At 39.2% G+C, this 15982-nt stretch overlaps 2 protein-coding genes across 2 annotated transcripts; both read left to right on the top strand.

Annotated features, from left to right (window-relative positions):
• Positions 1-3799: 3799 nt before the first annotated feature.
• LOC101723958 (olfactory receptor 5B2) lies at positions 3800-4750 on the top strand. Its single transcript, XM_004869830.3, has one exon. The coding sequence runs from the start codon at positions 3806-3808 to the stop codon at positions 4748-4750; it is 945 nt and encodes a 314-aa protein (XP_004869887.2). The 5' UTR covers positions 3800-3805.
• Positions 4751-12176: 7426 nt separating this feature from the next.
• LOC101724317 (olfactory receptor 5B2) lies at positions 12177-13121 on the top strand. The gene has a single exon (XM_004869831.2). The coding sequence runs from the start codon at positions 12189-12191 to the stop codon at positions 13119-13121; it is 933 nt and encodes a 310-aa protein (XP_004869888.2). The 5' UTR covers positions 12177-12188.
• The last annotated feature ends 2861 nt before the right edge of the window (positions 13122-15982 follow it).

Here is a 15982-nt window from a genome sequence, read left to right as displayed (position 1 = left end):
TTCAAAGCAAATTTAACTGTAATCAGTAAAAACTATCAGTAAACAATCAGTAAAAACTAGCAGACCAATATAACGAACACTAGTCAGCAACAAGAAACAGCCTACTGATAGGTGAAACAAGTGGATAAATCCTGTATATGCCTTAAGGTAGGTGAAAGAAACCAGACACAAGATGTGAAGTACTGTATGATTTCATTTATATGAAGCAAAAGTAATATCAACAAAATCAGTAGACTGTAGGAGCCAATTGTGGCAGAATGGTTTGATCACAAATAAACACATGAAGTGTTTGGGCCGCTGGGACTGTTCATTATTTTGCACGTGGCAGTGCTTATACCATCATACACATTTGTCCAAACTCAGAACCGTAAATGCAGATTTTTCCTGTATGCACACTATCAACTGAGAAAGCAAAGAACCCCAAACCAAAAGCCACCAGCAGATACAAATTAAGGTAGGTCCCACAGGCATTTTAATTGTTTTTCCATTAAGTTCATAGAGTAAGAACGTGTGATTGCCTGAATAGAGGGCATAGGGAGCGTAATCCCCTGAGCTCTTTACATCTCTAAAACTCCCTCCTGGCTCTCCGTCCTTGGTCTTTAAACTCCGTACCCAATTTTTTGGCATCATTTTGGCAGGACGGAGACGTGTCCAGAGGAGGAGTTCTTAGAACACATGAGAGTCTTCACCAAACAGGATTTTCTGTGAGGCTATGAGCACCAAGGAAAACACCCCATCATGAAAACTACACTGAATGTGGTTGGCACGATCACTCTTTACCAGTTGTGTTGTAGAGTTTCTTGTATTTACTCTTCACAGACACATTCCTGTGAAATATACAGGCCTGTTTGTGACATTATATTTATTTCACAACTTAAAAAAACTGAGGTTTGAATAAGGTAAGTAGCAATTAGCAGAGCACTTTTTGCCTCGTTCCTAAAAGAGAGCTTCGTGAAGAGAATTTACACCTCACTCCCTGAGAGAGCTTATGGTTATTAAAACTTCAGGATTTCCAGCACCTTTATTCAAGGAGTGAGGTAAGCTTTTATGTCCCAAACTTCTTTTTTTTTTGGTGAGAATTGTAATACATGTAAAAGCAATAGGGAGATTGGCATTATGAATTGTATGAGCTCAGGAAATGATTCTGGGAGCATTTTTTGAAACAGATGAAATTCCCAATGGCAAAATACTTCCCTTGGTAGGAAGTTCAGGGATAATTATGAATTACTCAGCTGTATTCCAAGAGAAGATGGGAAAGATCATAAGATAGATGATGCTTTTATTGACTACGTGATATTTCGTCCTGTGTATGTTCTTCCTTTGCAATTGTGAAAGAAACTAATGAAAATAGTTGGAACTTCCTATGAATTCATTCAGTCACATCTTTTTTCAGTATCCTGACTCTGTGATCTATCTCACCCTTTTCATTACATCTGGAAAAGCTGACAGAACACTTGTTTGTAGAATATCTTATAAAATCAATCATATCTGCACAGAAATTCTGACTCTGCTTCGTATGAAACAGATAATTTATGTTGTGAAAACTAAGTGAAATATACATATTAAATCTAATTCTCACGAATGTCCATAGAACACTGCATGTGTTATAAACTGTTTTAGGTATGTCAGAAATTTGTGCACATAGTATTCATAGAGAAGAGAATGTAAAATGAGTTTGAAATATAACCAGAAGGAAGATTAGATAGAAATGCAGGTAGAGAATAGATATTGTACAAAGTCTTTGAATTCAATCTTTCTGAGTACTGGGGATTGAACCCAGGGCCACTGGGCTATGAGTACATTGAACTATAGTACACGCTCAATGGTTATTTATCTTTTTATTTTGAGACACTCTCTCACAAAGCCACCAAATTGTCCAGGCTGGACTCAAACTTGCTATCCTCCTGCCTCAGCCTCCCAGAGTGCTGAGATTAAAGGTCTGCACCACTGCCCCCAGCTTTCCAAGTTTAACTTTAAAATATAAACGTGGAACCACCAATCCTGTGAATTTTCAACTCTCCTTTCTGTCACTCAGCGAAAGAGTGAGAGTAATGTGCATAAGAATGAAATTTAGAGGGCCTGGGATTTAGCTCAATGGTTCTGCCTGCTGCTTCGCAAGCGCAAGGTCCCTGGTACCAAAAAAAAAAAAAAAAAAAAAAAAAAGAAAGAGATTTAGAGAAGGAAACTCTTCCACTTATGGATTGGAAGCAAATTTAAGCAAAAGTCAGGCTGAAAGCTTCTAAAGCTGTGGCTGGTGGACAGAGCCCTCTCTGTTGGAAGGCAAGCCGAGTGGCCTGGCCAAGGTTTGACAAACGATCAGCGTGCACACAACAGCAAAGATCACAGTAAGTGTACAAAAGGCAGATGCCAGACGCAAACTTTCACCTTTCCATAAAAAACCGTTTGTATCATTGAAAGCTCTGTCATTGTGTTTTTCTTTTAAGACTAAAGATGTTAATGCATGAGTTGTTTTTTTCTACACTAAAACCTCAGTATTCAGGTTTAATTGCAGTGTTGGCGCTTTGCGATACATAAGTGGGTTTGGGGTTTCAGTTTGAGCACTCGGTGTCTAAAAGGTTTGACGTCACTGTTCTAGGTTCTCACACAAGTGGCTGATGCCCCACTGAAAGGTAGAGAAATGACAGAGTACCTCTAGCAAGTGGGGAAGATAAAATCAGGACTACGCCTTCCAGACTTCAAGTTGAGCTAGGTGTTGAAGTGCAGCAACTTACCATTCAGCTTCCACTGCTGGGCAGAGCCCATTACCCCCTCTTAATCCTTCCACAGAAAGCACTCACCAGAGTGTGCTGAGCACCTACGTGTGCTTTTTTTGTTTTTTGGTACCAGGGATCAAACTCAGGTCCTTGAGCTTGCAAGGCAGGTGGCAAAACCACTGAGCTAAATCCCTGGCCCCTGTGTGCTTTTTAAAACATGCATTAGCTATTGCAGTAACCCTTTGAGAGGTCTCATTATCATCTTCACTTTAATAACAGAGAAAGTTGGGCACAAAGAAGTTCTGCCAGGGCCCGTGTTTCCCAAGGAGTAAAAGACAGCGTCATTACTTGAATGCACAGGACACTTTCCAGACTCTCAGAGTGCTGTAGCCCTCAGTCTCAGATCTCCTCTTCAGAGTTGCTTTTCTGGGGGTTGGAGTCTATGTTGATAACAGCTGTAACACCGCCTTTTGCTTGCATGCATCTCTCTCACTCTGCTGCAGTCTCTGAAGCTCTGAGTTTGGTCAGATGGATGCAATGAGTAGATATGAGCTGAGCTGAGTTACCTCCAGTTAAACCTATCTGAGAGCATGAGCATCGGTCTGTGTGGGTCAAAAATCTTGCCTCCATGGTGATACTGAAATGTAACTACACAAAATACTTGACCTTTTATGGGTTTGTTGAGAACGTTAAGCTGCACTCACCTTAAACATAAGTGCATATTTGTAACGTGCATTGAGTGGATGTGAGCTCTTAATAAACTCAGACGATCTGATTTGGGAGATATATTTATTGCAAATGCATGAGCTCAGACAAACACACCATCTTTCTGCACCTCATTTTGTTCATTACACATGTGCCATTTTGGCCATGCCATTGATAAGGAAGGACCCTTTAGCTTCAACAATCTAATAATATAGATTATTTATTCCTTGCTTTTTTGGGGGTTCAAATCTCTGCCTTAGATCAGAGGACCATGAAGGACAAAGAAAATTATAAAATAACAAAATACTTATATATTTCAGTGCAATCGCTTTTCCATTCCCATCTACTCCTTTCTTTCTCACTGCTGCAGAAAACTTGACTTTCCCATGGCCAATAGCACAGAGGTGAAGGACTTCATCCTGGATGGTCTAACCAGTGCCGTGGAGCTCCAGGTTCCCCTCTTTCTCATGTCCACCCTCATTTACCTCATCAGCTTTTTGGGGAACCTGGGGATGCTCCTGCTGATTCTCCTGGACCCTCGTCTGCACACTCCCATGTACTTTTTCCTCAGTAACCTTTCTTTGGCGGACTTTGGATACTCCTCAGCTGTCACGCCCAGAGTGATGGCTGGGATCCTTCTCAAAGACAAGGTTATCTCTTACAATGCATGTGCTGCTCAAATGTTCTTTTTTGTAGTCTTTGTTTCTGTGGAGAATGCCACCTTGGCATTAATGGCTTATGACCGCTATGTAGTAGTGTGTAAACCCTTGCATTACCCCACTGTCATGTCCAAGAGCATGTGTGTGCAGCTGGTCCTAGGCTCCTACTTCTGTGGTTTCCTGGATGCCTCCATTCACACTGGGGGTACCTTCAGTCTCTCCTTCTGTGAGGCCAATGTGGTCCATCACTTTTTCTGTGATGTTCCAGCCGTCAGGGTGCTCTCTTGTTCAGATAAACACATTATTGAGATGGTTCTTATTTTCCTTACAAGTTTCAATGTCTTTGGTGCTCTTCTAGTTGTACTGATTTCCTACCTGTTCATATTTATCACCATCTTGAAGATGCACTCTGGTAAGGGGTATCAGAAGGCTCTGTCCACCTGTGCCTCCCACTTCACTGCAGTCTCCATCTTCTATGGGACCATCATTTTCATGTACATACAGCCCAGCTCCCATCACTCCATGGACACCGACAAGATGGCATCCGTATTCTACACCATGGTGATCCCCATGCTGAACCCACTGGTCTACAGCCTGAGGAACAAGGAGGTCAAGAGTGCATTCAAAAAGATTTCTGAGAAGGCCAAATCATCTCTAGTATTGAAGTTTTAATGCTGTGTGGTGCACAATAAACTAATTTTGAGTGCCTTACATAATTTTCATTCTTATTTTAAATCTCCAAATTATATTTATTTCCTGAAGTCATATTTTTATTGCTTCACTCTATTGTCTAGTAAAAAAATATCTGAATGACAATGGTTCAAGGTTGGCATAAGATGCTTTGGATTTTGCTTGTCAAAAACCTTACTAAATGCATTTGTTTTACATGCATTAATTGCACATATTAATTGGGTTCAGTGTGAACTTTCAGTATATCCATACAGGATTCACTGGTCAAATCCAGCCTCCCTGTACCTACTCTCTCCAAACCCATTCTCAGCCTCTATTAATTACTATCCTATGTTCAGTATTCTACATTTTTAAGCTTCCATATGAGCAAGCACATGTGGTACTTTTCTTTATCTCTTCTAACGGAATGTTTTCTAGTTTCATCCATTTTGCTGCAGATAACAGGATGTAATTATTCTTTGTGGATCAGTGTATCCCACTGGGTATACATAGCACTTTTACATCCACTCATCTGTTGATGGGCGCCTACACTGATTTCATGTCTTACCTATTGTGAATCCTGCAGAAGTAAACAGGGGACTGCAGGTGTTTAGTTGGGACACTGATTTCTCTTCCTTTGTCTCTGTACGCAGAAGTTGGATGGCTGGGTCACGTGGAAGACCCACTTTGACGTTAATGAATGTAGCTCAGTGGTAAGTGCTTGCCAGCAAGCACAGAACCCTGGGTTCAATCTCTACAAAATGAAAAAGAAAGATGTATTTTTACTGAGGTAACTCTCTACTCTTGTATATAACCATTGTACTAATTTACATTACTACCAAGAGTGTTTGACAGCTCCTTTTTCTTATTTTTAGTGTTTAAATAGTAGTCATGCTAATTGGAATGAGGTGATATTTTATGGTAGTAGATTTGCATTTGCCTGATAGCTAAGGATTTTTCCAATGTATTCTTGTTCATTTGTACTTCTTTTTAGAGGATTGTCTATTTAGATTATTTGCCTATTTAAAAATTGGATTTTTTGCTGTTGTTAATTGTTCCATATTCATTTCCTCTATCACATGGCATTGCAAACATATGTTTCAAATAATGATACAAACAATTCCATGAACAGAAGCCCAAGAATATATATATGTTCCATGTGGGTGCATACATCATAGGGATGGATGGAATGATTCTTTGTAATATAAGTATATCCACTAAAACACTAAATAGTCATGCAACAAAGTAAATGAAGAATGGATTGTTTATTATAAAAACAGTATAAAATCTTATTAGAATACAAATAATATCTAACTTTATTTCTTTAGTTGAATAACATAATAGTTTTGTGTTTTGTTTTTTGTGCACGTGGGTTTTTTTTTTTGAGACCAGATCGCAGTATGCAGTCCAGGTGGGCCTTGAACTCATTATGTAGCTCAGGCTGGCCTCAAACCTGTGGTGATCCTCCTGCCTCAGCCTGCCAAGTGTTGGCATTACACATGAGCACCCCCATGCCTGGCTCTTATAATAGTCTTAATAGAAGAAAAATATAATTTTTCAAATGTAAATCTAAATGAATGTGCTTTTATTGGCACATTTTATTTAGGAGATTTAACTAGCACATCTTAAGCCATATTTTTGTCTTGACTGAGTCCCTTTGGTGAGACCAACGTATTTGCATTATAGTTTTCAAAAAGATAAAAACCTAAAGCATGAGAAAAGTGGAGGAAAAATAGAAGCATTTCCAATTTATTCATTATGCCAACTAAGTTACACATGGCTTAAGAACACACAGGCAATATATATAGGGATTTTTGCTAAAAGAGTAATCATTAGGTGCTCTTGGCAAATAAAGGAGGGTAGTTATGTGAGCTGATGGATATGTTGATTTTCTTGATTATAGTAAACATTTCCTTATGTAAATCTGTGTCAAAACAACTTGCTGTACATCTTACTGTATACAATAAAAATATGCAACAAATGCCCACAACGTATGTTTCTGCCTTCAGATGCTGTGAAATTGTTCATGCTGCCAATTTGCTCATACTTTGGTTAAGTTACCTCCTCTCTGTCACTGTCCAGCTTCTCCATCTTCCTTCATCCTGATGAAATACTACTTCGCAGTAAAAAGATTACACTATTGACCACGATAGCAATACTGACGGATCTCAGATACATTCCACGAAGTAGAAGAAGCAAGATGCAAAGCGTCTTTCAAAGGCAAACAGGATGAACAGAAGAGTCATGTGGTTTCCAGGGGACATGGTGGCAGATGGGGTTAACCATGGAGTCTTGGGTTTTTATTTAGATGAGGGAAATATCCCAGATCTTGTTTGTGGTAGTGGTTACATCACCATGCACACTTGACCAAATTCTTATAAATAAACCCCAAAAGGCATGAACCTTCCTGTTTGTAAGTTATGCATTAATTACATGATAAATGGAAAATGAGCAATACAAAAACACCTGTGGATACCGAACCTACTCAGCAAGGTCCCACGGGCAGTGCAGTCGCTCCTTCCATAGCAGAGCCTGATGAGAGCTGCAGATGCTGTCAAGCGAGTTGTCTCCAGAGAGTGCCATTCCCTACAATCCCCCAGGCTCCCCTGCACTGGGCCCTCAAATCCCAACAGGACCCTATACGGTGTATTTTAAGGGACAAGAATGTGTGCTGGGGCTCTAGAATAGGTGATAGCTTCAAGAATCGAACCAGGTTCTTGGCTTCAGTTAGTGTTTCCCCCCATTTTCTTTGGAAAACATGGAATCCTTTGAGCAGCATCTATGTGAGAAACTTCTCCAATAGGACTTTTGCATTATTCCATGGTTGCATTTCTGATTTTAGGCTTTCTACCTAGGATTGATTATCCTTTCTTCTCCAGCAGCAAGGTAAGCTTCTGCATTCCATACACACATTCAATTAAACCTTCAAAAGCCATTTTATTGAGGTACTGTTGGCATGCAAATAACTGAGCACACATTTTTAATTCATGCAAAAGCAGAGTGACAGCTACAATACCCTGTGTTATTTGAACACAGAAATATATGTTTTGAATATTTTTTGTAAAGCTGTTACTTGAGTCTGGCAGCATGAATGTCAAAACTTCCAGTAGCAGGGAATGTAGTGATCCTTAGGAAATATACTGCTTCCCTAAACAAGAGGAACAAAAGTAAGATAGCTAATGGTCTGTTTAAATTTTGTTGTTGTTGTTTGTTTGTTGAGACAGGGTTTCATATGTAGTTCAGACTGGCCCTGAACTCACTATGCAGTTCAGTACACTATGTAGTTGAACTCAGGATAATCCTTCTGCCTCAGCCTGCTGAGTACTGGGATTATAAGCATTCACCACCACACCTGGCCCTAAGTTTTAATTTTATCTTGTTTACTGTCATTCTTCTACTGGAAGTAAGACAGACAGACATAGATACAGTAGTGTGAAGTGATAGTTCTTTAAATTACAAAGGGAACTACATGAATCAGCAAGACCTGAACTACATTGTAACCTTTTCTCCATCACCCACCCCTCTGATCACTAACATGCCCTACCACGCTGACAGGGAGGCAGTGAACAGTGCAGAGCGTGATCAGGTTAAATCTGGATTTCAATCTTGAATCTTGGATGCTTTTTATGAGTTGCATAGTTGCAGAATATCACCTAGATTTTCAACTCTCTAATTAACACAATTATAAATAATAGTGCCTACCACATACGTTCACACCTTTATGTGCAAAGCTCTTAGCATGAGTTATAGAACAGTATTTCCCAGAAGTGGTTATGTGCATTCAGGCTGGCAAATGCAATGCTTTCACGGGCTAAGCTTATAAACTGCAGTGTGAAAGACAATTGAGGATAGCACGGTAGTTAGCAGAGGATAGATGGCTTTTCCAATTTAAAATACACTTCCTACACAAGCACTAACTCAAATAGTATTTTTTCAAGTGGCGCTTTCCACTAACTCAGAGTCTCAGCCGGAAGCTAACACATGAACAACACACTTTAAATCCTAAGTAACTATATTCAGCGAAGGAGTGAAAATCATAAGGGAAAGAATGAGTTTAATGTAAATGTATTGTATACCTAAAATGTACCAATAAAAAAATTTAAGCCAAAAAAAAAAGACAAGAAGACTCTTTTAAGCCAGGCTAAGATATGGATTTCAAGAAATTAAATGCATGAGATGCTCAGCAGAGCAGCTGATCGTGGGGATGGATTAAGGATAGAATGAGAATAGTAACTGGTCATCTCAGTGCTGCTCATGTGAGAGCAAAGGGAAAATGAAGACAAGGCTTCCCAGTGTACCCACATATGAAACTGTGGACGGGTATTAAGCAGGCACCGAGACCATTATTCCATTCCAATATCTCATCACAGCCAACACTCACCAGGGTGGACTAAACATCCAGTGCTTTACTCCTAGTTTTAAAAATGTGTTATTTTATCAGTTCTCAAAATAATACCTTGACAGTAGGTCTCATTGGTAGTTTCATTTTGCAGATGGAATAAATGAAGCTCAGGGAAGTTGGGGGAGAGCAGTGGCACCCACAGTGGTGGGGCCATATGCATGTCCTCCCGGAGCACCAACTCTGGGGTGGGTTTGTATCTTTCTCTTAGAACTGTCTGTGATGCTGAGCTCTCCCAGGGCACCAGTTATCCTAAACTAGATGGACGGGATGCTCTCTCCTTTAACTTTGAAGGGATGGTCTTGCAGGACATAGTAATCTAGGCTGACAATTATTTTCTTGCAGGGGTTGAAGAAGTTTGTTGCAAGCCCCCTCCTGGCCTTTAACGTTTCTGTTGAGAAATCAGTAGTTCTTCTTATGGGCTTGGTCCTGTGTGTGATTTGGCACTTCTTCTAGCACCTTTTACTATCCTTTCTTTGATCTGGATTTCTGAATTTCAACTATGATGTGTTATGGAAGGATCCGCTCTGCTTGTGTGTATTTGGGGTTCCAAATGCCTCCTTTACCTGAGTATCCACCTCATTCTTCAGCTTTGTGAAGTTTCCTGTAATAATTTTAGTCAATGTATTTTTTAAGCCATTAGCCTGTCATTTAATGCCTTATTTCGGCCAATGAACCTTAGGTTATTTCTTTTGGATTTATCCAAGAACTTTTGAGCCATGCATTCAGCGCTGCTCGCTGTTTCCCTTTGATCCTGTCTGAATGTTCTGGCACTTCCACCCCATCTTCAGTTGTTTCTTCTGGCTGATCTTTTCTATGCCTACACTTTCGTTCTTTTCTTTTCTTTTTTACTGTATACATCTTTTATTTATTTATTTATTTTTTAAAATTAATTTTATTGGTACATTTTATTGGTCCATTTTAGGTTTACAATTCATTTACCTTTATCATTGGGTGCTTGTACCTGTACATGATATATGTTGGTGCTTATTTTTTCCCCATTACCTGTGCATCCTTCACCCCCTCCACCCTTCCCTATGTACATAGATTTCATTTCCATTTTTTTCTTTTCTCATAGTTTTTCCTTTCCCTCTTTTCCTTTCCCCTTCCCCTCCCTTCACTCCTTTGGACCTTTTTTCCTATTTCAAATTATCAATTATTCATTTCAATCATTTTAACCCTTGTTTACACTTTCAGTTTCTCATACTAGTGAAACTATTCGGTATTTACACATGTGTGTCCTATTTATTTCACTTAAGAGTATGGCCTCGATATGCAGCCATTTAGCTATAAATGACTCTAGGTTTTCATTCTTTATGGCTGAGTAGTGCTCCATTTTATAAAAAACCCCACATCTTCTTTGTTCAGTCTCCAGTTGATGGGCACTTGGGCTGCTTCCAAGCTTTAGCTATTACAAACTGTGCTCCTATGAACATGGCTACACTTTCGCTTCAGTTTTTATTTGATTTCTACCTGGTTCTTTTCCAGAATCTCTGGGTCTTTGCTGAAGTTGTCTTTCATATCTTTCATTGTCTTCCTTAATTCATTCAACTGCATATTTGTCTGTTCTTTGAGCTCATCCATTATCCTAGCAGTTGAGTAGGAGAGGTGCTTGTATGGCTCTTCTTTGATGTGATTAATCATTTGAACTATCAGTTTAAAATTTTTTTTTTCTGGAGTTTCATCCACTTCAACATCTGTGTGATCAGCTTTTGGGAGGTTTATGTGTTTTGGAAGCCTCTAGACTGTGGCTCCTGTGAGATCCATAGATGGGCAGCTCTCTCCTATTTTCTCCAGCTCTGACCATGTCTGGTTGGGAGCCCCTTGGCTGGGCTGGCACTAAGCGTCGTGTAGACCGAGGTGAGCACCACATGGTGTCCATGCTCCCAGCTTCTTACCCTAAAAGGTTTTGTGTGTTTCACAGAATAGCTTGGTTTCCAGACCTGAGCTGGGAGCAAACCCTGTGAATGAGGAAATACTTCCCTGTTAGTGTCTCAGGCTTGGGGCTGTGTTCTGGAGAGAGAACCTGTGACTCAGGTAGTTCTGAGGATTATTTTATTTAGTTCTCACAATAAAGGCTTGTGGGTAGATCTTACTAGTACTTTCATTTTGCAGATAGAATGAATGAGGCTATGGAATAAATGGTACTGGCTGAGCATCAAGCTACTGCCAACCCCTGGGCTTCTTCCCTCGATGGTATCTCTGTAGTTCAGGAACAGCTCCGTCTCCAAACCTGTGCCAGGGCAGTGCCTGGTTTGGTGGTCATTTCACTTCTTATTCAAGCCTCTCCTTCTTCATTTCACCTGTTGGGTCTCCAGTTTAAGCTGTGTGCCAGTGGTTGGTGTGTCCATTGCTTCGTGGAGTCATGCCCTGACTGACCTTCACCACATCCTGGACCATCCGCAATTGCTACTTCCTCTCTGCTGCAGCCATGATTCAGAGCCCCTCGTTCAATTCTTCGTAAAGCCTGTATCAGCGATGGTGAATTGTAGTCATCCTACTGTGCTGTGGGACATTACAGTTTATCCCTCCTGACTGTGTTTTTGGTACTCTTTTCCCAGTCTTCCTTTATATGGCCTTTCTTCTCTCTCCTGGTCTCTAGTAATCATAATTCTACATTAAGATCAAATTTTTTTAGCTTCCATAGATGATAAGATCATGGAGTATTTATGTTTTTGTGTCTGACTTACTTCACTCACTGCAATGGTTTTAATGCCACCTGTTTTCTGTAAAGAACATTTCCTTTGGCTCCATACCCATATATAGGAATGCTTAATCACATGAAGGATCCAGTTTTAATTTTCTGAGCCTCTTTCACATTGTTTTCCATAATGGATGCTTTAACTTACTTTCCGACCAGCACTGTACATGTTCCTTTTCCTTAACATCATTATCAGCATTTGTTATTTTTTTTTATAATAGCCATTCTAACTGGGGTCATATGAAATCTCATCATGCTTTAGACTTGACTAAGGATTGTTTTGTGTCTTACTCCATTTATTTCTTATTGCTACAGGACATCTCAAGATTTCCACCTAATTGATGGGGAACTGTACAGAAGTGACACAGTTCATCCTCCTAGGACTAACTGACACCCCAGAGCTGCAGGCCCCTCTCTGTATCATGTTTACTTTCATTTACCTCGTCACTGTGGCTGGAAACCTAGGAATGGTTGTGTTGATCCTCCTGGACTCTCATCTGCACACTCCCATGTATTTCTTCCTTAGTAACCTGTCTCTGGTGGACTTTTGCTCCTCCTCAGCTGTCATTCCCAAGGTCACGGGTCAGCTCCTTACAGGGTACGAATTCATCTCCTACAATGTCTGTGCTGCTCAGATGTTCTTTTTTGTATCCTTTGCCACTGTGGAAAATTACCTCTTGGCTTCCAGGGCCTATGACCGCTATGCTGCAGTGTGCAAGCCGCTACACTACACTACCACCATGACTACAGGTGTGTGTGATTGTCTGGCCACAGTCTCCTATGTCTGTGGTTTCCTGAATGCCGTTTTTCACACTGGAGACATAGTCAGTCTCTCATTTGGTAACTCCAATGTGGTCCATCATTTTTTCTGTGATGTTCCAGCAGTCATGGCTCTGTCTTGCTCTGATACACATCTTAGTGAAATGATTCTGGTTTTTATGTCAAGTTTTAATGTCTTTTTTGCTCTTCTGGTTATCTTGATCTCCTATCTTTTCATATTTATCACTATCTTGAAGATGCACTCAGCTCAGGGATACCAAAAGGCCCTGTCCACCTGCGCCTCCCACTTCACTGCTGTCTCCATCTTCTATGGGACGGTCATCTTCGTGTACCTGCAACCCAGATCCAGTCACTCCATGGACACCGACAAAATGGCGTCCGTGTTCTACACCATGGTGATCCCCATGCTGAACCCACTGGTCTACAGCCTGAGGAACAATGAGGTCAAGAGTGCATTCAAGAAGGTGACTGAGAAAGCAAAAATTTCCACATAAGAGTGGCATTTTAGCTTGTATTGTGCCTAATTATTTTAATTCATTGCTCTCAGATCTTCATGCAATGAGTTATATTTAAGGTACACAAAGCATAAAAATTTCTAAGTTAATATCCTTACATCTTTGGAAATCTGTTGTCTGATAAAATAAAACATTTCAGAAATGTAATACCTATAGGAGCAAGGCTGAGATGAATTATTAGAAGTTTCGGGACTTTCTTGTGAAATCTTCATAATGATATTTGGTTTATTTATTGGTTCTATTTTTTTCCCTATCACATTTCAAAACAAGCATACATGGTAAACAGGAAACAAACAAACAAACAAATATATATTTCCCCCTTGTGGGCACATACACATTGGAGTGGGAAATTTGTCAGAGGTAAATGGAGTATGACTAGTTTTTAATAAAAATAACCCAAACAATTAATTGGATTTATATATCTATTTTTTATTTTCTAAATAAACATTACTTTTACAGCTGTTTTAGTTTCACAGCAAAGGCGACATGAAGGTACAGATATTTTACATATACGCTTTTCCTCCACATACACATAGGCTCCCCCATTAGCGATACCCTCCTCACACACAGTGGTACATTTATTATAACAGCTGAAGCACATCACTCAAAGACTTTTTTCTATACTGGGATTCACTACGGGTGTTGTATATTTTATCAGTTTAAACAAATGTACAAGGTATAAAAATATAGCGAATGCTTAAAAATTTTTATTAGAGTAAAAGACACATAGCCACAATCTCCCTCAGAATACCCGTCACTTCACACTTACCCCATCCTCTATGCCCCTCTCTGGAGCAGCTCTGGAGTCCTCTTTCGTGAGTGTCTTTTCTTGTGCTGTTGTAGCTGCCTCAATGTCCTGAATCAGTTCAAAATGTTTCCCTTTCATGGGTTGATTTGGGAGAAAAACTAGAAATTGCACAGTGCTAGACCTGGTGAATAAGGTGAACGAAGACACACCATAATGTTTTTATTGGATAGAAATTGCTGTAAAAATTTTTAATCATTTTGAATTGATTCAGAACATCAAAGTAGCCCCAAAAAGATACTCAATGAATTAGGATATCCTGAACTGCTTCAGAAAGTGGCAAGAATAATGGGATAAGTGTGTTCAAAGCAAGGGGGAATATTTTGAGAGGAGTTAATAGCCATGTATCTTTTACTGTAATATTTTTTGAAAATTTAAACATTCATCACATATTTAGATCCCACCTCATAAGACATGTGCCCCTCATTACAGTACTGTTTAGCTTCACTGCTCTAAAAACTTTGTGCATTCTTCCTATTCATTGCTTCCTTTTCCTTTGCCCCTGGTAACAACTGATATTTTTCTTTCCAGTTCTGCCTTTTCCAGAATGCTGGATAGTTAGACTCATACAGTAGTGGCTTGATTTCACATTGCATTCTTTCTCTTAGTAAATATGCATTTGCTTCCTTCATAGCTTTTTGTAGCTTAACAATAGCTCATTTATCTTTAGTTCTGAATAATCTCACATTGTCTGGATGTGCCACATGTTATTTGTTCACCAACTGAAGGAGGTTTTGGTTAATTCCAACTTTGACAATCGTGAATAAAGCCTTTGTAAACATCTATGTCTCAACTGTTTTTTCTTTGCCATCACTGCAATTCCTTCTTATTTGCACTGTTAACTCTTAATACCACATGTATACTTTGAATGTAGATGTTCTTCAGTGCCTCATCCTCAGTTGCTTATGTTGTCTGTTTTTATTGAATGTTTCATTTCAAGAACAGGTAAAAAAATGAAACACTTATGATTGTTGGATTATCTGGCAATTCTATTGTTAGATATTTGAGGAGCTACCTTACAGTTTTCCATAGCAATTTTATGTCCCCACCAACACCAGCATCTCACAGGTCTGATTTCTCTGAACCCTCATCAACCTTGGTTACCTTTTAAAAATAATACCTATCCCAGGTATAAAATTATAATTGTTCATGGTTTGATTTGCATTCTCCTGATGATTAAAGATGCTGAATTTCTTTCTTTAAACCTATTATCCATTTGTTGTTTTCTTTGAAGAAATGTTCATCAGTGCTTTGCTTATTTTAAAATTGGGTTATTTGTTCTTATGCTATGGAATTGTAGGAGTTCCTCATATATCATTGATCCCTTATGACATAAATGGCTTGAAAATGTTTTCTCTCATTCCATGGATTGATCATTCCACTGATTGCTTCCTGTGCCATACTGAATCTTTTTAGTTGGAATAATCTCACTTGTTAATTTTTGTTTTGTTTCTTGTGCCTGTTGTTTTGGACCTAAAGAAATCATTGCCAAGCCCAATGACATGTCCTTCCACTGTTTTCTTCAACTTTGATCAAATTCAGTTTGTCTATTTTTTCTTTTGTTGATCATCTGATGTAAAATCCAAGCAATCCAAGGCCATATTTCCTTCTGTTTTATGGCTTTTAACTAATATTTATGTTATTAATACATTTTGAATCGATCATCTTTGACTTGAAATAGGGATCCAATTTCACTCTTTTATATATACATACCATTTGTTAGAGTATCATTTTTTGAAGAAACTATTCTTTCCCTCTTTATATGGACTTAGAACCCAAGTCAAAAGTCATTTTTTTAGGTTTCTGTTTCAATTCCATTATTACTTATGTACTTAATATATGATACTACCCTTGTAAGTGTAATACATTTTGAAATTGGAAGGCTTATCTTTCTAATTTATTGTTATTATGTTCAAGATTGTCTGGTTTCAGGGCCCGTTGGCATTCCATATCAATTTTTGCAGCTTTTAATTCTTCTGCACACAGGCCACTGGTACTCTCATAGGGATCTCCTTAAATCTTTAGATCACCATAC

This window comes from Heterocephalus glaber, unplaced genomic scaffold (assembly GCF_053883595.1).
Source record: "Heterocephalus glaber isolate CG9 unplaced genomic scaffold, H.glaber_assembly_v1.0 deba00001805, whole genome shotgun sequence".
In the NCBI taxonomy this organism is placed as follows: Eukaryota; Metazoa; Chordata; class Mammalia; order Rodentia; family Bathyergidae; genus Heterocephalus; species Heterocephalus glaber.
Note: the sequence above shows the minus strand (reverse complement) of the source record. Positions and strands in the feature narration are given on the sequence as shown.